Source organism: Trichomycterus rosablanca, chromosome 1, assembly GCF_030014385.1.
Source record: "Trichomycterus rosablanca isolate fTriRos1 chromosome 1, fTriRos1.hap1, whole genome shotgun sequence".
In the NCBI taxonomy this organism is placed as follows: Eukaryota; Metazoa; Chordata; class Actinopteri; order Siluriformes; family Trichomycteridae; genus Trichomycterus; species Trichomycterus rosablanca.
In genome coordinates this window covers 5,652,848-5,677,396 of record NC_085988.1, presented here as the reverse complement: position 1 = coordinate 5,677,396, position 24,549 = coordinate 5,652,848, and the positions used below count along the sequence as shown (strand labels likewise).

Sequence of the window (24,549 nt, the reverse complement as noted above, 5' to 3'; positions counted from 1 at the left end):
AGGAGAACTTTTACATAACGTTAGTGAAAGTTGTGAGAACGTTCCCTGTTAGCTGGGTAGAACCAGTGAGCAATTACTAGACCAGTATCTCCACCACTGAGCTACCAGTTCAGTTATTTGTTCTCTGTTTTAATTGCAAATGTGATTGTAAGTCGTTTTAGATAAATCGATCAATTATTAAAAAAAAAAAAACATTTATTATTTTTACATTTAGTTATTCAGACAAATTGTACAAAGCTCAAACCCAGTAAGAAGGAGATGGTGTGATGTGTGATGTGTTCATTCTCTTTAATCTTTATTTAACTGAAGATCTTAGAAGCTCTGTTGGAGGTCTTTTCTGTCAGATGCTGCCCACAATAGTTGTAACGTTCTCGCCGTGTTCAGCCTCACAGAATAAACAATAGCCAATTAAAATAGTCAAAAAGAATTTCTCAGAATATTCCTTAAAGCAGAAATAAGTACATCTATCTATCTTTGTATTAGATCTTTAATAATGCAGTCAGCAGAAGAGGGACACGACACCCCGGAGGATCTACAACATGAAGGATTCCAGAAGAAACCAATAAAAAAGGAAGAAGATGAAGATGAGGACGATGATTTCTTCTGTAAGTAAATATGGAGCGATGAGCCATTTCTCCACCAGCCAGTGTGGTAAAGTACAGTATGGTACAGTACAGTATGGTACAGTACAGTATGGTACAGTACAGTGTGGTACAGTACAGTGTGGTACGGTACAGTATGGTACAGTACAGTGTGGTACAGTACAGTGTGGTAAAGTACAGTATGGTACAGTACAGTGAGGTACAGTACAGTATGGTACAGTACAGTATGGTACAGTACAGTGTGGTACAGTGTGGTACAGTACAGTGTGGTACAGTACAGTGTGGTACAGTATGGTACAGTACAGTATGGTACAGTACAGTGTGGTAAAGTACAGTATGGTACAGTACAGTGAGGTACAGTACAGTATGGTACAGTACAGTATGGTACAGTACAGTGTGGTACAGTGTGGTACAGTACAGTGTGGTACAGTGTGGTACAGTACAGTATGGTACAGTACAGTGTGGTACGGTACAGTATGGTACAGTACAGTATGGTACAGTACAGTGTGGTACAGTATGGTACAGTACAGTGTGGTACAGTATGGTACAGTACAGTATGGTACAGTACAGTGTGGTACGGTACAGTGTGGTACAGTACAGTATGGTACAGTATGGTACAGTACAGTGTGGTACGGTACAGTGTGGTACAGTACAGTGTGGTACAGTATGGTACAGTACAGTATGGTACAGTACAGTGTGGTACGGTACAGTGTGGTACAGTACAGTGTGGTACGGTACAGTGTGGTACAGTATAGTACAGTATGGTACAGTACAGTGTGGTACGGTACAGTGTGGTACAGTACAGTGTGGTACAGTACAGTGTGGTACAGTACAGTATGGTACAATACAGTGTGGTACGGTACAGTGTGGTGCGGTACAGTGTGGTACGGTACAGTATGGTACGGTACAGTGTGATACGGTACAGTGTGGTACGGTACAGTGTGGTGCGGTACAGTGTGGTACAGTATGGTACGGTACAGTGTGGTACGGTACAGTGTGGTGCAGTACAGTGTGGTACAGTACAGTATGGTACAGTACAGTGTGGTACAGTCAGTAGAAATAATAAGAGAATGTGGATAGTGGGATTAGAACCTGTACTGTACTGTACTGTACTGTGCTGCTCCACTCCAGTCTGGATTTAAGGTTTAAATCTAACTGGGATTTATTTGTGATTGAAAAACCAAACCCACAATCTTACATTTCCTCCAGTTGTTGAGTTTCTTCTTCACATATTGATGGAATTTCAGGTGAAGTCACTTTAATCCCTGTGGAACAAGTCATGGAACTCTTCTCCTCAGTGGACCAACAGTGTGGAGGTTTCCAGATGAAGCCTGTGAAGAAGAAAGAACCTGAAGATACAGATGAACTCAGTAAGACTTTTTTATCTTCAGCAAAATCACATTTTAATACAGATTCATTAATGTTTGAATGTCTTGGAGCATTTTTGCACTAGGAGTATAAATTGTAGTCCTGCTGCCGCTGCTACTACAACAACCCCAAATCATAAACAGTTGGGACAGGACGAAAAATTCAAATAAAAATGCAGGGTTTCTTACATTTACTTAGATTTTTAGTTGATTGCAGATAAGAGAAACTTAACCTGGTGGATGGACTGGGACACCATCAACAGAAGGATACAACCTTAATAGGCAGAGACGCTGTAGATAGCTACAGAGTGCCTTGGATTAGCATGAATTAAGTGAGGGCAGCATTAGTGTCATTATTATTATTAGTGTTAGTGTTATTAGTGTCACTTCTCTATAAATGTGGCTATGAAATAAAAATGCTTTAGCCTAACTGCAGCGGTGCTAGCACACAGACTTATTAGCATGAATTAAGTGAGGGCAGCAATAAAGAGAATGAGGAGTTGAAGTCGTCCTAGATGACGTACCAGTGGAGGCATGAACTAGATTGTTCAATAAAATCTTTACATGTGAGAGGGGGCGGCACAGTGGCTCAGTGGGTAGCACTGTCGCCTCACAGCAAGAAGGTCCTGGGTTCCATCCCCAGTTGGGATGGTCCGGGTCTTTTCTGTGTGGAGTTTGTATGTTCTCCCCGTGTCCACGTGGGTTTCCTCCCACAGTCCAAAGACGTGTAGGTGAGGTGAATTAAAGATACTAAATTGTCCCTGACTGTGTTTGATATTAAACTTGTGAACTGATGAATCTTGGGTAATGAGTAACTACCGTTCCTGTCATGAATGTAACCAAAGTGTAAAACATGATGTTAAAACGAGCGATGCATCGATACCATTTTTTCCCAACCGAGTACGAGTACGAGTACGAGTACAAGTATTTTTGTACTTGCCGATACCGATACCTATTTAGAATTATGCAATCTGGAGCATTATGGGATAGTGTAGTTTTTAGTGTAAAATAGTGCAGTGGAACAGTTGCTTGGGTTGCCATCACTAATTGTAAAAAAAAACAACCACCGCACAGCCATCATTGAGAAAGCTTCTGACAAGCTAACATAAACGTTCATTAATAAACGCACGTAATTAACGTTGTGCACATCATACATGCGATGCGATTCTGCTGATTGAAATATTTACTTTAAAAGGATAATACAGTCCGATCCCATCTGAGCCGATTCTATCAGCACGTACGTTCGTGGTTCACCTCGGTAAATCGTAAACGACTCTGAGTCGACTCCCGCTCTGTGGTAATAAGCAGTATAATTAAGCCTGAGCTTTATAATGTAAGCGAGTCACACAAAATGTTCTGTAGTAGTTGGTAGGGATGTCCCGATCACGTTTTTTTGTTCCCGATCCCGATCTTTAATTTTGATCCTGATCCGATACCGATTCTCAAACCGATACTTGTATTTTCTGGATATTGTCTAGATAAGAACTAGATAATACTGTTCACACAGTGCACACTTCAAGTACATTACAGTTATTCACATTAATCCAGTGTACATGTTTAACAACTGAATAGCTCTGCAGTGCTGTAGGAAAATAATGCTGCATCCAAACTATTGCTTAATGTTCTTTTACAAAATAAAAGTAAACAAATCTAGTGCAGCATTGTAGTAAAAATGAAGTGAGATAATTACAGTTTCACTTTGAACTTTATATTCAAAGAACATAATTCTGTTTAATGCAGTGATACACTAAACATGAACAAAAATCTCCACTCACAAGTGGTGTAGCAGCTTAACTTAAATATAAAAAACAAATAAGTTACTTAACAGCATTACAGTAAAACCTGAATACCAAAATAAAATGGACAGGCTCTTTTGTTATGAAGGAAAGCCAGTTCTTAAAGTGCTTGTATTGTGATGATGGTTTCATGGACGTTTCTACGCAAAGTGAGTGTGTTTTGACCCTTTGGGGCTTCCATAGTGCATGGGATAGCGTGCTTGGCTCTAGCTGTCGGCTATTCAGTACAGTAACAGAAGAAGTTAATAAAGTGTTAAATGCTCCCGACAATTAGTGAATATACCGTGTATTTATTTCTTTATTAAGTGAGTGCATCACTACGACGCTCGGTTACATAACTAAGCCAATCAGAGAGCTTGATACTGAGATGTCGTTCAGTCTTGTAACACATAAACTGGTAAAAGCTGTATGTTATGGTCCTGAAGTTTTCATACTTGGATTAAAAGTTATTGTTTTGTAAACCGGTGTGATCCTCGACTCACACACCATATAAACAGTAAAATTCTACAGTAATGAACGCAGCTCTGCTCCCACCGCCTCGTGAAACGCTCGCATTACAGACATTACACCGCTGTTGGACTCGTTTCACTTTCCAATTTAAAGTATTTCCACACAGCGGACGTGCTGACGTAAAACAAATGATCGGGTTATGATCGGCATAAAGTAGTAAAGCCGATTTCCGATCAGTTAAAAATGCCTATTATAACAGTAAACACGGAGAGATGACTGAGAAAAGAAACTTACGCTGCGCTTAAAATGAGTCGACACCTGAATCACTTGTATCGACACTGTGAACAGAGTATTGAACACAAACACGTCGCTGCTTTTGTAACCGGTTATCTTCGCTGTTAGCTCTATTTTGAAGTTTTTTTTTTCTTCAAACGGAACTAAATAACATTAAACGTATGTGAGCGTGGTCAGTGAGAATAATTCAATCTGTCTCCCGTGGGTGAAAAATGAATTGCTTTAGTTTTACAAGTAAAAAAGATCTCGAAATGAACGGTCTACTAAATAAATACACATTTATTTGATTCTTCTTTTAATGATGATTACAGTGGTACCTCGGTATACGTCCTTAATCCGTTCCAGATCCTTGGACTTATACCAAAACAGGACGTATACCAAACGAATTTTTCCCATAAGGAATAAAGGGAAAATGATTAATCCGTTCCCATGAAAAAAATCCTATTGTAATTGGCATATTATACGTTGATGGGGTTGTATAAAATAATTTATAAAACGGATAGTTCCGGTCCTAAAATCTGATCTGCTGAGCAGCGTTTAAAGCCGTTGTAAAATCCCAGATATAAGCGCACCTGTGACCACCTCACATCATTCCATATTAATACACCACTGAAAAGAAAAAGTACAAACTTGGTGAAACACTATTTTAAGTCATGTACTATACACGGAAATGTATATAAACAGTAATCCTGATCATTAAGCGGGTGTTTCGTCCAAGAAATAGTGTAATAGTTTGCGAATGTTATGTTGCCTAGCAACACGGCACACCGTTAACAGGACTACAGTACCTGTAGTACAGTACCTGAAAATTCACAGAGTTACAGCGCGTAATAGCTATAGAGTTATAGCGCGGGTTGTTCACTGAATGGTAGCAACTGACGTAATGGCGCTCGTGGCTTTGTCTCGCGAGAGGTAAACAAGGGTCGCGTGCGGTGTCGTGACTGATTTTGACCCGTACAAGTTCTAGCACGCGAGTTGTATTCCTGATTCTCAGTGTTTCACATGACAGTGATTTATATACAGTGTAAGAGACGAAAATCCTGAAAACAATAGTGTACAGATTTTTAATTGTGTGCATGTGATATAGCCACCACAGTGAATATAACGGTGCTTTATGATAAATGTCTCGTCATCTCATGAATCTGACAAAATACAGATTACAGACAGTATAACTGGCGTTCTATATCCCCAATAACATTTACTGTATTTATTTTATGATAAATCACTGTCAGATGTGTGTAGTGCAGGTCTATGGTCAGTGTAATGGGAGCATGGTTGCCAGACACCTATGTAAGTCATCTCACAGATGGCAACAACAAAAGCGCTTCAATAACCAAAACTAAAAAATATGAACTACTTTGGGATTAGCTAAACACTTAAAGCCAACATAAATAAAATGACAATGGATTATATTAAATTGAATACATTTTATTTATCACTGTCATTTATCAAACTCACATTTTATTGCAGACTTGGCAACCCTGAATATTTGAAGACACTCCCACATGCAGTGACAATGAGCGACTATTGGATATATTTAAACACTCATTTGAATACAATTTCTACTAGTAAAAATTTATTTTCTGATAATCAAAATTTTTTTTTAACTAGTAAGAATTCAATTATTGATATAAAAAATTTAATTATAATTTTATTGATATGATCTTGATATCAAGAAAATACATTTTTACTAGTTAAAATTCTATTCAAATGAGTCTGTTTGAATTTATCCAATAGTAGCTCATTGTCACTGCATGTGGAAGTGTCTCCAAATATTTAGGGTTGCCAAGTCTGCAATAAAATGAATATATAATAAAATGACAATGGATTATATTAAATTGAATACATTTTCTTAATGTTGGCTTTAAGTGTTTAGCTAATCCCAAAGTAGTTCATATGTTTTAGTTTTGGTTATTGAAGCGCTTTTGTTGTTGCCATCTGTAAGATGACTTACATAGATGTCTGGCAACCATGCTCCCATTACACTGACCATAGACCTGCATTACACACATCTGACAGTGATGTTCGTCTCTTACACTGTATATAAATCACTGTCATGTGAAACACTGAGAATCAGGAGCTTCGACTTAAACAGGCATTGCAAGTGATTGGAAATCAAATGTAATTATCAATAATTGACTTTAATTTAAAAAATCTAAGATCAGTTTTTTTTTTCTTAAATAATCATCATTAATAAAGGAATCAAATAAATGTGTATTTATTTAGTAGACCGTTCAGTCTTCCAAGTGCCGTTTACTGGACTGTTGCACATTTTAAGTTGGACCAGAGAAACTCCATTAGAAAGCTGGTCATTAGTGTAGTTGTACTTTGTGAAGTGTAGATGTGAGAGAGTTGGGGTGCAGTAATGAACTGATGTTACATTTTACAGCTTTCTTACACGTCATTCCATACATTATTAAGACGTCAGTGTGCGACTTGCCATATTATCCTGCTATAAGGTTCATTTTTTTCTTACACTTGTGAGCACATTTCACTCTAAACTGCTCTGATAAGCCTCTGATTTTATTGTTCCTGTAACACGTTTCCCTGCCTGGATCCGGTACAATTTGTCCTTGACTATTTTATTATTTTTTATTCCCTTTTTGACTTTTACTAACAATGTTTATTATTTATAATGTTACAAATATTGATTCAGTATTGTTTTCTGTTTCAGAAATGAACAACCATTTCCACGATCACATGAAGAGCTGCAGTGATGTTAAATATGATGCGCTGGTGAAGATCAAGACTGAACGTGAGAACCTGACGCCCACCAGAAGCTCCAGTAATCAGCAAACGTCCTCTGATCCTGTCAGCATTAACACGTCTCACCAGGGGAAACAGCAAAAAGGAAACGTCTGCTCACTGTGTGGAAGGAGCTTCAGGTTCCAGAGTGATCTCAAACAACACCAGCGCATTCACACTGGAGAGAAACCCTATCAATGCTCACAGTGTGGGAAGAGTTTTAATCAACAGAGTAATCTCAAAACACACCAGCGCATTCACACTGGAAAGAAACCGTATCAGTGCTCACAGTGTGGGAAGAGCTTCGGGTTCCAGTGTGAACTCAAAATACACCAGCGCATTCACACTGGAGAGAAACCGTATCAGTGCTCACAGTGTGGGAAGAGTTTTAATAGTCCAAGTCATGTCAAAACACACCAGCGCATTCACACTGGAGAGAGACCATATCATTGCTCACAGTGTGGGAAGAGTTTTAATAGACAGAATAATTTCAAACAACACCAGCGCATTCACAGTGAATTGAAACCGTATCAGTGCTCACAGTGTGGGAAGAGTTTTAATACTCTGAGTGGTCTCAAAACCCACCAGCGCATTCACACTGGTGAGAAACCATATTAGTGCTCACAGTGTGGAAAGAGTTTTGCTAATTTAACAAATTTTAAGAAACACAAGTGTGACACTTTCAATTGTACTGAATAAACAAACGGAGATTTCTTTGGGAATGTGGTATTAAAATCAAACCAAGTGTTCCTATTAATGTAGCAGCAGCTGTAATGTTTAGTATGTGCACCTGTTTCTTTTTATTTTAATAAATGAACCCACAGTCTCTGCAGTCGGGTGGTACAGTGGCTTAAGAGGGTTTCCTCACACCTCCCAAAAACATACCAGTATGTGGACTGACTCTTCATGTTTTCCTTTAAAATTCTACATGTAAAAGTTCCTTTTTTTACTTTAAATAATCTTTAAAATCCCGAGTATAAGTTTTTTTTTTCTTTTATAAATGTAGAATATTTTGTGGTCACTGATTTTTTTTATGTTTTTATTGTATTTAGTTTTTCTATTGAAATAAACATTAGTGATGTTGCAGGTTTATAATGAATGAATATGATTGTAATGGTAATAATACCAGTTTAATTTTAATAAAGAATTATTTGATATGTTGCTGTTATTAGTGTCACTTCTCTATAAATGTGGCTATGAAATAAAAATGCTTTAGCCTAACTGCAGCGGTGCTAGCACACAGACTTAGGCTAAGCATATGTTTCTGGCTGGTGAAGGCGTCAGGCTCTTTCAGATTGCTGAAATCAAACTGGAGTAAAACTCTACTGAAGGACACCTGAGAGGAATTCTAACTGTAGTGACCAGCCTGAAACAGCAACTTACAGAGAACTTAGACTTGGGAAGACGAACACTAAACCGAGTTGTTCTAGAGGTTTAAATTTAATTCGGTGGATCTCGGAAGATTCTTTTCTTCTAGACCTCAACTTCTCTTCCACACGTTTCTTTTCCTTTCTTCCCTGAACTGGGTAAGGTATTTTTGTTGCTCTGAAAGAGGGCAGACTTTTGGCATCTCTAGCTAAAGAAACTAGTAAAAAGAAAAGAAGGTAAGAGCCAATAAAAGAGCACAAAATAAAAAATAAATAGCCAAAAAGGGTCAGAGCAGTTGTGGTGGCAGCCTACCTCACTGGCATCAGCTTCTAGAACCAAGGATTAGATGGTTAAAAGAAGATCGTAATGGTAAGAGGGTGCCGTACAACTGGGATATGACCAGTGAAGTGGCAGAGGAATCAGCTAGTAAAATACTTGGTGTAGACAGAGGAACAAAGTAAAAGAGACTTGGAGGTGGAAGTGCAAAAAAAATTTACTTGCCAAAAAATACCTGGTATCTCCAGAAAGGCGAAGAGAGTGGACAGAAGTACGAGGAGATGTGGAGTAAGGCAGAGAGAGGAGTGGTGAAGGCTGAGTAAAGGATGTATGGTGAGCTGAATAAGAAGTTGGAGACTAAGGAAGGTGATTGGAGGGATTAACCAGACAGTAGAACAGAGAGTTTGAATAATAAAGGATGCAGACGGGAATGTGCTGATAAATGAGGACAGTGTTCTGAGAAGATGGAAGGAGTTTATTGAGATGATGATGAATGAAGAAAATTGGAGAGAGAAGGTTGGAGAACATACAGATAGTGAGCCAGAGAGTGCCTTGGATTAGCAAGGAGGAAGTGAGGGTAGCTACAAAGAAAATGAAGAGTGGAAAGGCAGTTGGCTCAGATCACATGGTGAAGACATGAAGATGTTTAGGAGAGATGGTGGTGGAGTTTTTGAGCAGATGAACAAAATGATGGAATGCACGAGGATGCCTGAGGAGTGAAGAGGAAGCGTAATTGTTCCAGTTTTGAAGAATCAGGGTGATGAGCAGAGCTGCAGCATCTACAGAGCAATAAAGTTCATCAGCCTCAGCATGAAGATCTGGAGAAGAGAAGAAAAGCTAGGTTGAGAAGAGAGGTGAGGATTTGTGAGCAGCATTATGGTGTGTTGACGGAGAAGTAGTGGAAGGCTGGACTCAGAGCTGGTCCATGATGCAGTTCCCCCTCCACTTTGAACCTCACTGCTGGTCTTCATATGATACGATGTTAAGGGCAGGAATGAGGAAGGACGGACTACATGACTGGTGAGGTCTGGTACGGTGTAGGACCTGAAGGTGGTGGCACTGACTAAAATACAGGAGAGGGAGTTGGAGGTGGCAGAGATGAAGAAGCTGCAGAGATGAAGAACAAGTTCATCAGAGGTTCAGCGCAGGAAGGATATTTCAGAGACAAAGTTAGTGAGGTGAGTTTGAGATGTTCAGAGGAGAAATAAGAGTTACATGATGAGAAGAGTTCTAAGCATGGAGCCACCAGGCAGGAGTAGTAGAGGAACACCAGAGAGGAGGTTTAGGATGTGGTGAAGGAGGAATGCAGGAGTAGTAGAGGAACACCAGAGAGGAGGTTTAGGATGTGGTGAAGGAGGAATGCAGGAGTAGTAGAGGAACACCAGAGAGGAGGTTTAGGATGTGGTGAAGGAGGAATGCAGGAGTAGTAGAGGAACACCAGAGAGGAGGTTTTAGGATGTGGTGAAGGAGGAATGCAGGAGTAGTAGAGGAGCACCAGAGAGGAGGTTTAGGATGTGGTGAAGGAGGAATGCAGGAGTAGTAGAGGAACACCAGAGAGGAGGTTTTAGGATGTGGTGAAGGAGGAATGCAGGAGTAGTAGAGGAGCACCAGAGAGGAGGTTTAGGATGTGGTGAAGGAGGAATGCAGGATTAGTAGAGGAACACCAGAGAGGAGGTTTTAGGATGTGGTGAAGGAGGAATGCAGGAGTAGTAGAGGAGCACCAGAGAGGAGGTTTAGGATGTGGTGAAGGAGGAACGCAGGAGTAGTAGAGGAACACCAGAGAGGAGGTTTTAGGATGTGGTGAAGGAGGAATGCAGGAGTAGTAGAGGAACACCAGAGAGGAGGTTTTAGGATGTGGTGAAGGAGGAATGCAGGAGTAGTAGAGGAACACCAGAGAGGAGGTTTAGGATGTGGTAAAGGAGGAATGCAGGAGTAGTAGAGGAACACCAGAGAGGAGGTTTAGGATGTGGTGAAGGAGGAATGCAGGAGTAGTAGAGGAGCACCAGAGAGGAGGTTTTAGGATGTGGAGAAGGAGGAATGCAGGAGTAGTAGAGGAACACCAGAGAGGAGGTTTTAGGATGTGGTGAAGGAGGAATGCAGGAGTAGTAGAGGAACACCAGAGAGGAGGTTTTAGGATGTGGTGAAGGAGGAATGCAGGAGTAGTAGAGGAACACCAGAGAGGAGGTTCAGGATGTGGTGAAGGAGGAATGCAGGAGTAGTAGAGGAGCACCAGAGAGGAGGTTTAGGATGTGGTGAAGGAGGAATGCAGGAGTAGTAGAGGAGCACCAGAGAGGAGGTTTAGGATGTGGTGAAGGAGGAATGCAGGAGTAGTAGAGGAACACCAGAGAGGAGGTTTAGGATGTGGTGAAGGAGGAATGCAGGAGTAGTAGAGGAACACCAGAGAGGAGGTTTTAGGATGTGGTGAAGGAGGAATGCAGGAGTAGTAGAGGAGCACCAGAGAGGAGGTTTAGGATGTGGTGAAGGAGGAACGCAGGAGTAGTAGAGGAACACCAGAGAGGAGGTTTTAGGATGTGGTGAAGGAGGAATGCAGGAGTAGTAGAGGAACACCAGAGAGGAGGTTTTAGGATGTGGTGAAGGAGGAATGCAGGAGTAGTAGAGGAACACCAGAGAGGAGGTTTAGGATGTGGTGAAGGAGGAATGCAGGAGTAGTAGAGGAGCACCAGAGAGGAGGTTTAGGATGTGGTGAAGGAGGAATGCAGGAGTAGTAGAGGAGCACAAGAGAGGAGGTTTAGGATGTGGTGAAGGAGGAATGCAGGAGTAGTAGAGGAACACCAGAGAGGAGGTTTAGGATGTGGTGAAGGAGGAATGCAGGAGTAGTAGAGGAACACCAGAGAGGAGGTTTTAGGATGTGGTGAAGGAGGAATGCAGGAGTAGTAGAGGAGCACCAGAGAGGAGGTTTAGGATGTGGTGAAGGAGGAACGCAGGAGTAGTAGAGGAACACCAGAGAGGAGGTTTTAGGATGTGGTGAAGGAGGAATGCAGGAGTAGTAGAGGAACACCAGAGAGGAGGTTTTAGGATGTGGTGAAGGAGGAATGCAGGAGTAGTAGAGGAGCACCAGAGAGGAGGTTTTAGGATGTGGTGAAGGAGGAATGCAGGAGTAGTAGAGGAACACCAGAGAGGAGGTTTAGGATGTGGTGAAGGAGGAATGCAGGAGTAGTAGAGGAGCACCAGAGAGGAGGTTTTAGGATGTGGTGAAGGAGGAATGCAGGAGTAGTAGAGGAACACCAGAGAGGAGGTTTTAGGATGTGGTGAAGGAGGAATGCAGGAGTAGTAGAGGAACACCAGAGAGGAGGTTTAGGATGTGGTGAAGGAGGAATGCAGGAGTAGTAGAGGAGCACCAGAGAGGAGGTTTAGGATGTGGTGAAGGAGGAATGCAGGAGGTTGGTGTGATGGAGGAGGTTCAAGCTCAATAAAAACCATTATTAGTTATCTGTCATCATATCTGAGGTAAATGTTAATGTTCTCCATATGACTGACCACACTGAATTTTGTTAGCATACATGCTAAGTCTAAATTCTGACATTGTAGCTCAATAAAAACCATTATTAGTTATCTGTCATCATATCTGAGGTAAATGTTAATGTTCTCAATATGACTGAACACACTGAATTGTATTAGCATACATGCTAAGTTTACATTCTGACATTGTAGCTAAATAAAAACCATTATTAGTTATCTGTCATCATATCTGAGGTAAATGTTAATGTTCTCAATATGACTGACCACACTGAATTGTGTTAGCATACATGCTAAGTCTAAATTCTGACATTGTAGCTAAATAAAAAACATTATTAGTTATCTGTCATCATATCTGAGGTAAATGTTAATGTTCTCAATATGACTGACAACACTGAATTGTGTTAGCATACATGCTAAGTATAAATTATGTTATTGTAGCTAAATAAAAACCATTATTAGTTATCTGTCATCATATCTGAGGTAAATGTTAATGTTCTCAATATGACTGACCACACTGAATTGTGTTAGCATACATGCTAAGTCTAAATTCAGTCATTGTAGCTAAATAACAAACATTATTAGTTATCTGTCATCATATCTGAGGTAAATGTTAATGTTCTCTATATGACTGACCACACTGAATTGTGTTAGCATACATGCTAAGTTTAAATTCTGTTATTGTAGCTAAATAAAAACATTATTAGTTATCTGTCATCATATCTGAGGTAAATGTTAATGTTCTCTATATGACTGACCACACTGAATTGTGTTAGCATACATGCTAAGTCTACATTCTGACATTGTAGCTAAATAAAAACCATTATTAGTTATCTGTCATCATATCTGAGGTAAATGTTAATGTTCTCTATATGACTGACCACACTGAATTTTGTTAGCATACATGCTAAGTCTAAATTCTGTTATTGTAGCTAAATAAAAACATTATTAGTGTTAGGTTTTTCAGAACATTAAACATAAATTCAATATGGTAAGTTTTACGGCATTTTCCAAGTTTTACGACATCCAGGCCGCATGGTCTTTTGTCCAACATGGCGCCGGCTAGGCTCCCTCTCTGACTCCCACCGAGGGGGGGGAGGCGGAGCCCGGGGCTTTTTAGCACATTTCATTGGCTCCAACAGCAGCGGCGTAGGAGGAGCCTAGACTAGTTTAAAAAAGGACGGCGGGCTCAAAGGAGCTCTCTTGCTTTTGTGGTTGTGTGTCTAGACTGCAGGAGAAAAGAGCGCTGATCAGCTTAGCTCTGGCATATATTCACAGATCATTTTTACACTTAATAAAGTGTTTTAAAGAGTACTTTCTGGACTTCCCGACTGCTTTCTTCAGGACCTTTTGAACTAAAAGATTCATCCTAACAAATGGTAGCCAGAGGATGGTTCAAGAGACCTGAAATAGCAGCAAAATCGATTCAGCTGATCAAGGTAAGACCTGGAATTCTGAAAATCTTTTGTACTCAGTACAAGGGGCGCGCCTACTTAAGGTAAACAGACGTTCTCTGTATATATATTAGCTGCATTTATTATTTAGTGTACTGAGTGTGAAAGTGAATCTCAGAATCCGTAAGTGTCTGATTAAATTACTAAAGTATCATTAGATAGTTTAAAACTGTGAATATATGCCGAAGCTAAAAATGTATGTGTCCTGATTGCTGAATTTGAACCAAACCGGTTAAAATAAATGCTAAAGGGCGCCATTGTGTTTGGAACACTATTGGAGGGAAAGGGGAGTCTGACTGTTATGGAAGCGGGACTCGTCTAATTCGAATTGTTCTACATTTTAATTAGCCTGTCTGTTATGGAAGCGGGGCGTGATTAATTTGATAGTTCTAAATTATAACGAATTTGTCTGTTATGGAAGCGGAATTCGTAATTCGTGTGGGAAATCTTGAAAGAATCTGTCAGGTGCTGGGAACGGGATTCGATCAATAAGATTGTCCTATATACGGACTTGTCTGTTATGGAAGCGGAGTGCCGTTTAATCTTGAAAAAATCTGCCGGTGCTGGGAACGAGATTTGATCAATAAGATTATTCTAAATTCGGACTTGACTGTTATGGAAGCGGAGTTCGGTTAATTAGACTACTTTAAATTCTTAATTCGGTTCGAAAACAGTACATCAGGAGTTTGTTTGTCAGTGTTTCTGTGTGTATTTGTATGTAACCTTTTGTTTGTCCGCCATCTGGCACATGTGGTTCCTTTGTCCGCCGGCGCCATTTTAGCTCTGGGTTGCAGCGTGGTTTCTTTTGTTCGGCGGCCATTTTGGACCAGAGAGCGCAGCGTGGTTTTCTGTCTATCCGCCATTTTGGCTCTTGAGAACGCAGCGTGCTTTCCCCGTCTATCCGCCATTTTGTTTTCTGTCTGTCCGCCATTTTGGCTCTTGGGAACGCAGCGTGGCTTCCCGTCTATCGGCCATTTTGGCTCTGTGCGCAGCTTGCCGTATCTCTTGTCCATCGGCTATCTTTGTCTTTGTACGCCTGGATTGGGTAAGTGCTGCAGTTAATTTTATAATCAAATTTATTTTTATAATCTTAAGATAACTGTGAGTTAAGACAAGTATTTGTTATGGTACCTTATTAAGTGTGTTTTAATGTGGGTAGCGTCATACATCAGTGCATGATGACGTACGCCACATACACGAAGCCAGTGTTCAGTGTTGCCGCTCTGATTACACTGGTTACTGTAACAAAGTAGTTTTTAAAGCACATCACACAGACTGTAATTTTACTTTTATTTGAGTATGTTTTGTATTAGTAATTGCTACATTTTAAATAACATCTGTTACTGAGCAATATAAAAACGGTAAAGAAATCGCGGCTGGGGAACTGCTGCAGTGAAATTTACGACGGGGAGTCGATTCGTTTGTCTCGGTTCATTTTAAAGAGCCGTTTATTCGCATAACGACTCCCGGAAGAGTCGATTCGTTTGTCTCGGTTCCTTTTAAAGAGCCGTTTATTCGCATAACGACTCCCGGAAGAGTCGATTCTTTTGTTTCGGTTAGAAGAGCCGGTTCATAGATTCGAATCATTTTACGACACATCGCTAGTGGTTATACAGTTTGAAAAAGTTTTATGTCATTTGAAATGACGCATTACACATCCCTAACTGTTTTAATTGTTGCATCAACATGTTTCTTCTATTGCATTTGAATTAAAAACTACTGTTGAGGTTTGTATCCACTCCTGTTTACATTACACAGAGGAGACCCCCTGCTGTTTACTCGGTGAGTACATTTTAAATGAGTTACTTTCTACTTTTTGCTTGAGTGGATTTTCAGAGTAGTAACTTTACTTGTAATTAAGTAAAGATTAATTAAAGTAATAGTACTTTTACTTGAATACACTTTTTGGTACTCTTTCCACCTCTGATTAAGACATGTGTTTATATATTAGATTATATATTGTCAAAGCTTGTGTTTAATTGAGAGTGATGTCGTGTTTTTTCTCTGTGTACAAATGCTGAATACAAGTAAAAGGTAAAAGCTAATATGTTACTGTTTCTAAAATATTGTGTAGTTGTAAAGAGTGAGATTTCATAGACTGTTGCAGAGTTCAGAAGTTTACAGGATACAAAGTCAACAAAGCCAAACTGCAGATATGCCGACCTGTCGTGACATTTCTAGGATGGAGGGTTCCCAGCAAGGGTCAATATCTGACTGCTGACACCAGAGGTTGCATCCTGAATCACCCGAAGCCAACTACCGTGAGTCACCTTCTGTCTTTTCTTGGCTTGACAGGTTATTCCAGGAACTACATCCCTAATTACTCAGGCTTGGTTGCACCTTTGAGGGCTGAAATTACCAGGTTAGGTCAAAGAAACCTAACAACCTAAGTAGAGTGGGCCAAGCCCCTTGAGGCTGCTTTTATTGAAGTAAAACAGCAACTGACCTTAGCCAGTGACCTACAACAACCGAAATACTCTGACCCTTTCTATTTGGATGTTTCTGAAAAGAATGGCATTATAAATGCAGTTTTTTTCAGAAAAAGGGGGGAGTGGAGAGCTGTACCCTTGTACCATAGCTCAAACAGCACATTTGGTCATGTCATCCTCTTATTGTCAATACAAGTCATGGTGTGACTGCATTTTTGATTTCCACAGCCTTTACCCTGTCAAGAGCGAGAAAAGACAGAATCAATAGTATTCTCACTCAACCTCATATCTCATACACTACAGGGAAGATGGTGAACATCATGACTGTATTACTCTATCTATTTTTTCTGGGCCTGATAGGAATCCTGAATTGGAAATGTTTGTGAAAGGATTTGCATCCAGAGATGCTGCAACAGACAGGAAACAAGTGGGCTTAGTTAAAATTTTAGCAAATGATACTTTGTGTCATTGTCCCTCCTATTCAATTTATTGGCTTAAACTGTTGAACTACATGCTCTAATAACAGCCTCTAGACTGGCTGAAAGCAAAACTGCTTACATGTTTATGAACTAAAAACTTTCACATATGGAATCGAACAATTGGTTGTATTTGGTGGGAGAGTGTCTTGTTTTGACTAATTTAAATTTGGAAATCGCCCACCATACCTTGTTGCACAACTTGTGGATGCAATTCTGCTGACCAAACAGAGAGCCATTTTGTAAATTGTGCATATTCTAAAGTTTTGTTCCAATTTTACAGGACAATGCCAGAGGTGAAACGGCCGACAAAGCTGTTACACACCTTCCACTGCTCACTAACGACATTATTTGTTTACAGGTCCAGCTAACACCAGACTTTGATTGAACTAACTTTAAAATTCTGTGCTTTCCAACAGGATAAAAGTAGACAGTTAACTAAGTGGAACTATTTAAGTAGAGTTTAATGTGATTCAAGAAAGCCAAAGTGGATCAAAGCGCTGGTGATGATGAGCATGAGGGATTGGCTGACTAGGAGCAGGAGATGGTCATGTGAGAGTCTGTTGGATTGTGGGAAATGGAGTCTGTATTGTTAGAAGCAGGAGGTGTGTTAGTACCAGTGACCAAAAGTTGGGGTAAAAATCTGAATGAATAAATATAAGTCAGGGGTTTGTAGGACTGATGGAAGTTGATATAGCAGAGCTGTTGTTATTTTAAGTATGGCAGAGTAAATAATAAATAGTGGATTGGTGATTTTGTATTGGGAAAAATGTGATTTAGAAAATTTGAAGGCTCTCTAGCATGCGGCGATGATGAAGTAGAATAAGTGTAGAAAATGTTAGATGTAATGTGTATGCACCTTCTGCTCTGATCAGTTTGAACTGTTTGAAGTGGAATTTTATATAGCAGGAAGGGTTAATGCAGTATGAGAGACAAATAATGAAGTATATGTTTGTTTCCATAGGGCCATTGTCGGTCGCGGTGAAGTGATTGTTTGTTTCCAGGGGATCACTGTCGATTGCCCTGAAGTATATGTTTGTTTCCATAGGACCATTGTCGGTCGCGGTGAAGTAATTGTTTGTTTCCAGTAGACACTGTTGTTGTACTGAGGTTTATGTCCTTTTGTCTGAGTTGTGTTTGGACAACCGAGTGAGTAGTGCCAGTGAATGTTAAAAGAATACTCGTATTCTTCGACTAGGCAGGAATCTTCGGTTCTAGGGTGTGTCTCGTTAAAACCTATCAGTTTGTCTTTTTCTTGATACGTGTTACAGATTTTGCTCGAAAGGTTGTTTAAAGCGGTCTAATTTAACACATAGAGAATTGAAACAAGTAGTTGTTAAGTGACTGGTGGAAACCTCCTCTGTCAAAGAGAAGGCGAAAGCAGGCGCAAAAGTTGAGGAACTGAGTTGGACAGAGGTTGGTCTCTATCCACTGGAAACTAAAGCCCCACCTGGTTCTGAACAACGTATTAAAAAATTTTTCTAAATTTATCTAAAACATAAAGTTGACTAATGTAAAAGGGAATTGGAAGGTGCCCCTGCAGTAAAGAAATTGAGCGTGGGAAACCTGGTGCGGACAGATGGGTTTGTAATGTTGTGAATAATGCACTAGCCTCTCAGAAGGAGAGGACAAGTTGCATCCAACTAATAAACAATACAAAAACCAACTATACGTAGATATATGAAAATTGAGGATTGGTGACTGGATTGAAGAATTTATTGGATTTATGTTTTGTATGTGTCTGTGTTGTATGAGACAACGTATGTGTTTGTTGAAATAAGAAGGGAGTGGAAGGTATTGTTTGTGGTGTACTTGTGTGTCTTTGTTCTAAGTGGTACACATAAACAATTTTTTAATAATCTGTCCAGGTGAACTTAAGCAGTGGAATAAAAAGTAAGTTAGAATGGAAGGAATTGTGTAAAGTGGAATTGAGTTGTCTTAAGGGACAAAGTAGTTTGGCAGTTCGACAATACGACTGCAGCAGGTTGGAACAAGTCCAGACAGTATTGTTGTACTGTGGGGATTGATGGCGGTGTTATGTTTAGAAAACAAAGGAATGACCAAGACAGGGACAAGGAGATCGTCTGTAGATAAGGAAGAGATGATGGTAATAGTCAAATCAGAGATGGCATGGAGGGACCAATTGACTATAGAAACAGGTTATGACGACACAAATACCTGACTGGAATGGGTCAAGTACTCAGTATCTTCAGTGAAGATAGATAACTGCTTTGTTTGCGCAGCTGCAAAACCTAATTTGGCCACACATCCAGTAACTTCAGGAAATTGGACATGCCTACTCTCATTGTTCAATGAGATTGTGCCAGTAGGGTGTGAGAATTTATCCATGTCTCACCCAGTAACTCAGGAACCAACCCCAACTAACATCAAAGCCTATAAAGGCAATTACACCTGTTTCAGGAGCAACAAACCAGGACCGATAAACAGGGGACATTTTTCAGAAGGTTGGTGTAAGGAAACCATTATCCTGGATAGTGATGGGAATTATACAGGCAGCCAGCTGAATGCACAAAAATTCAGTAGGGCGGCTTTAGTATGGTTGTGGAGATATGAGAATCCGGCGAAGATTGCATGGGAATTGGTCTGGGGAGTGTGCGTTGGTCTTTCTGATTATGCCTTTCAGAATTTACAAGCAGCACGGAGTGGAGGATGCCGGGGACGTCCTGACCAATCACCACAGCCATCGAAGAGACACCCGAGAGGTCAAACCTGGTGGATCCTTCGACAAGACCGTGTGGGTTGATGGTATAGGGGTCCCAAGGGGGGTCCCAGATGAATTTAAGGCTGGGAACCAGATTGGTGCAGGGTTTGAAAGTGCACTCTTTTGTGTTCAGGCCATTGAGGGACTGAGAGACCAGCTAGACCAGACTTCACTTATGACCTTACAGAATAGAATGGTGTTGGACATGCTGTTGGCAGAAAAAGGTGGAGTTTGCCAGATTGTGGGTTCATCGTGTTGCACCTTCATCCCTAATAATACTGCACCTGATGGTAGTGTGACACGAGCTTTGGAAGGATTAAGGGCTTTGTCACGAGAATGGAAGGAAGTTATTACGAGTTTGGTGATGTCAGTATGCGTAGGATTGGTAATTTTAGTGATATGTTGTTGTTGTGGTATCCCGTGCATCAGGGTATTAATAGAAAAATTTGTGATAAGAGTAGTGTGTAGAGGAAGCCGAGGGGGGCAGGATCCACCAGTTATCCAGATGATGTTGGCTGATTTGTCTAGATATCATGTAGATGATGATGAGGAGGATACCCTTGAAGGTGGGCCGGAAGACCCACTTCGAGCAGTATAAGTGCTACTAACTCTGCTTAATTAAAGGTAAAACCGTCCAGAGAAAATGAGGAGAGAGGACCAGCACTACGGATCATACACCGAGAGGAAGGAAGGAGACTTGGAAGGACTGGCAGAGGTAGACTTCGTGGGAATTGGAAGACCCACTCCGAGAGACAGAAGTGACACCAACTGGACCTGCCTACAGGGAACAAACCACAGCAGAAAGCCCGACAAAACCGACCATGCGGAAGAAGAGTCCAGAGGAGCCACCGGAACAAGAAGAAGAGAAAGGATTTGGTTAGACTAGGAGAGAAAAACATAAACATATAGTTCGCAGACACGCAGATCATCCTTGAAAACACTAGTTAAGTGCAACACACATAGTTTAGCTACAAAACGCAAGGGGTTAGCTCATGATTGTGTACGATGTATATAGGTTTGGTACTCTGCTATTTTTAGAAAAGATATTCTCTGTGTTTCATCGTTTAAATGTTTGTGCCGCTGCGGAAACAGGTAAGACCGACAGGGTAGAATCCATGGGACAGTAGGAGCCATGCAGAGAAACAGGAGCTATGGGCCCCTTCTGAATATCTGCAGTTCCGTCCGGTGGAGGACAACCTGAACGGACTTCCTGTGGAAGCTACGCACCCATTGTTTTTATTTTTTCTTCTGTTTTTGATTTCCTATTTTTTAAATTACGTTATTTTGATTTCCTGTTTTTATTATTTTTGTTGTTTGTTTGTTTTAGGGTTAGGAGCTGTTGCGATAGGTACGGTTCCTTTAGTTTAACTGGTAGCCTTTTATTTTTTAGATACCTTTTATTGTAAAAAATTCAGCCCAGTGGCCATGTAGTCAGAAGGGGTTAAATTGGGGGTTGCTGACGGCTATCCTATCTCCTGGAATCTAGAGACACCTAACCTATAGTTAAAAGTTAATGTGAAAGCATTAAGATGCTTTCAAGGGGGGTTGGTTAGGTTTTTCAGAACATTAAACATAAATTCAATATGGGAAGTTTTACGGCATTTTCCAAGTTTTACGACATCCAGGCCGCATGGTCTTTTGTCCAACATGGCGCCGGCTAGGCTCCCTCTCTGACTCCCACCGAGGGGGGGGGAGGCGGAGCCCGGGGCTTTTTAGCACATTTCATTGGCTCCAACAGCAGCGGCGTAGGAGGAGCCTAGACTAGTTTAAAAAAGGACGGCGGGCTCAAAGGAGCTCTCTTGCTTTTGTGGTTGTGTGTCTAGACTGCAGGAGAAAAGAGCGCTGATCAGCTTAGCTCTGGCATATATTCACAGATCATTTTTACACTTAATAAAGTGTTTTAAAGAGTACTTTCTGGACTTCCCGACTGCTTTCTTCAGGACCTTTTGAACTAAAAGATTCATCCTAACATTAGTTATCTGTCATCATATCTGAGGTAAATGTTAATGTTCTCTATATGACTGACCACACTGAATTGTGTTAGCATACATGCTAAGTCTACATTCTGACATTGTAGCTAAATAAAAACCATTATTAGTTATCTGTCATCATATCTGAGGTAAATGTTAATGTTCTCAATATGACTGACCACACTAAATTGTGTTAGCATACATGCTAAGTTTAAATTCTCTTATTGTAGCTAAATAAAAACCATTATTAGTTATCTGTCATCATATCTGAGGTAAATGTTAATGTTCTCAATATGACTGACCACACTGAATTGTGTTAGCATACATGCTAAGTTTAAATTCTGTTATTGTAGCTCAATAAAAACCATTATTAGTTATCTGTCATCATATCTGAGGTAAATGTTAATGTTCTCAATATAACTGACCACGCTGAACTGTGTTAGCATACATGCTAAGTCTAAATTCTGTTATTGTAGCTAAATAAAAAAACCATTATTAGTTATGTCATCATATCTGAGGTAAATGTTAATGTTCTCAATATGACTGACCACACTGAATTGTGTTAGCATACATGCTAAATCTAAATTCTGACATTGTAGCTCAATAAAAAACATTGTTAGGGCGGTCAAATGATAAAAAATTTGCATAGACAGATTGAGGTAGTGGATATGGATTTAGCAGCTAGGTTTAGGTAAACAAAATTTGAGGTTTTGGATTTAGCAGCAAAAGTCCAGTAAAGTGCGAGTGCAACAGTCATAGAGGTAGTTATGTCCTGGTAGTTATTGTAGGAATGACCAGTTTAACCACTCGTGGGTAGAAACTGTTCTTACATTGGGGCCAAAAAGTATTTAGTCAGCCACTGATTGTGCAAGTTCTCCTACTTAGAAAGATGAGAGAGGTCTGTAATTTTCATCATAGGTACACTTCAACTATGAGAGACAAAATGAGAAAAAAATATCCAGGAAATCATATTGTAGGATTTTTAAAGAATTTATTTGTAAATTTGTAACAGCTCAAACACCTTAAACATCAGCAACAAAAACGGAGAGGAGACGACTGGAGGGGAGGAGAGGGCTGGAGGGGGGAGGAGGGGAGAAGAGGGGAGGGCTGGAGGAGAGGAGAGGGGAGGGTCGCTGCCACTGCCACTGGAAGAGAGAAGAGGGCTGGAGGAGAAGGGAGGACTGGAGGAGACGCCGCCACTGCCACTGGAGGAGAGGAGAGAGACGCCGCCACTGCCACTGGAGGAGAGGAGAGACGCCGCCACTGGAGGAGAGGAGAGAGACGCCGCCACTGCCACTGGAGGAGAGGAGAGACGCCGCCACTGGAGGAGAGGAGAGAGACGCCGCCACTGCCACTGGAGGAGAGGAGAGACGCCGCCACTGGAGGAGAGGAGAGAGACGCCGCCACTGCCACTGGAGGAGAGGAGAGACGCCGCCACTGGAGGAGAGGAGAGACGCCGCCACTGGAGGAGAGGAGAGACGCCGCCACTGGAGGAGAGAAGAGAGACGCCGCCACTGCCACTGGAGGAGAGGAGAGACGCCGCCACTGGAGGAGAGGAGAGAGACGCCGCCACTGCCACTGGAGGAGAGGAGAGACGCCGCCACTGGAGGAGAGGAGAGACGCCGCCACTGCCACTGGAGGAGAGGAGAGACGCCGCCACTGCCACTGGAGGAGAGGAGAGACGCCGCCACTGCCACTGGAGGAGAGAAGAGAGACGCCGCCACTGCCACTGGAGGAGAGGGACTGGAAGGAGCCACTGGAGGAGAGGAGAGACGAACTGTTTACACCGTTTAAAGTTTGACCCACAGCTTTAAGCTTTTTCCACATCAGTTAGCAGCAATGCTAATGAAGCAATCCAACTTAAACTTTTTCCTCTAAACGAAAACAAATTTGCACCACTGTCAGACATAATCATAATAATGAAGGTTAAAATGTACTTAGAATGAAAATCCTCTGAAATCCAGACTGGAGTGGAAGAGCACAAACATTTTTAATTCACAATTTCTTTCTAAAATGTTGGTAAAAATATGTAACTTTTCTATCATTGTTATACTTTGTCACACCCACTTTTAGGCGCTCTAACACAACTTGGTCAAAAACATTGGGGATTTTTTTTAGTTTCTTGAAAAACGAGCTGAAAATGGCGGCTGCTGAGAAAGACGCTCAGCAGCTCAGTGACCGAACAGAACTTTTATATCTATTTTATAACTTTTATATCAGAAGGTTTATGTCTATTAATGTGCACATATAGCAGATGTGTAAAAAGATAAAGTTTTGTTTTTCATATTTCACTTAAAATCCTTATTTTCATGTACATTTTGTTTGTTAATTTTATAATGTTTTGTTTTTTAGCCGATTTATGTAAAGAGCTTTTATTTTGAATTTTACGCCTGTTGTGGTGAGTTATATTGGTGTTGAGCGATTCACTGTCCTCAGTTCACGCTGGAAGCGCTAGAGGAAGGTATGTGTTCATAGAGCTCTGTATAAAGACATTTGTAAAGTTGTTTAAAGTGTGTTTTTCATGTATTAATTGTTTGTTTATTATGTTTAATGTAATTTCTGAGTAAGATGGCCTATATGTTACATGTATTTCGTATATGAGAGATTTATTGTATGCAGTAATTTTCCATCAGTGAATGAATTGCCGCCAGTTAGGCTCTAATGGCGCCTTTTCTTTTTTTCCTCACACAGTGTACACAGTGCTGTGCATGTGAGGGAATTCATTGTGTTCATTTGATATTCTCATTTTACATACAGGTATGGTCATTTTGCACTGTTCACTTTAAAGACTTTAATCATTTTATGAAGTTTATTGTTGTACAAAAATATATATTTGCCTTCCTGGTGAGATTCTTGATATGAATGGGTTATATTTGTACAGTAAATATGTGATTTATAGTGCAATGTAATTATATCTTATATATATATAAATATGTTATTGATGTAAACGTATACATTTTACTCAGTTCGCGCTGGAGGAAGTGTACACAGTGCTGTGCATGTGAGGGAATTCATTGTGTTCATTCAATACTCTCATTTTATATACAGAATAAATTCCCAGGTGAATGGCAGAGTGTGTCCAGTTGTGTTCTTGTCTCACAACGCAGAGGGGTATTTGAATGT

The 24,549-nt window shown here is 40.6% G+C and overlaps 1 protein-coding gene and 1 long non-coding RNA gene across 2 annotated transcripts in view; both read left to right on the top strand.

The window, feature by feature from the left end:
- Positions 1 to 509: 509 nt before the first annotated feature.
- Positions 510 to 7,261, top strand: LOC134318052 (uncharacterized). Its single transcript, XR_010013329.1, has 3 exons — positions 510 to 605; positions 1,850 to 1,972; positions 7,184 to 7,261. It is a non-coding gene; the product is annotated as an uncharacterized LOC134318052 (long non-coding RNA).
- A 2-nt stretch (positions 7,262 to 7,263) lies between these two features.
- Positions 7,264 to 24,549, top strand: part of LOC134325618 (zinc finger protein 239-like) — a gene marked incomplete at its 5' end in the record, with an annotated part of 55,102 nt that continues 37,816 nt past the window's right edge. Inside the window, one exon of the mRNA XM_063007869.1 lies at positions 7,264 to 7,659. Coding sequence (XP_062863939.1) covers positions 7,264 to 7,659 — 396 coding nt within the window. The remainder of the gene's footprint in view (positions 7,660 to 24,549) is intronic.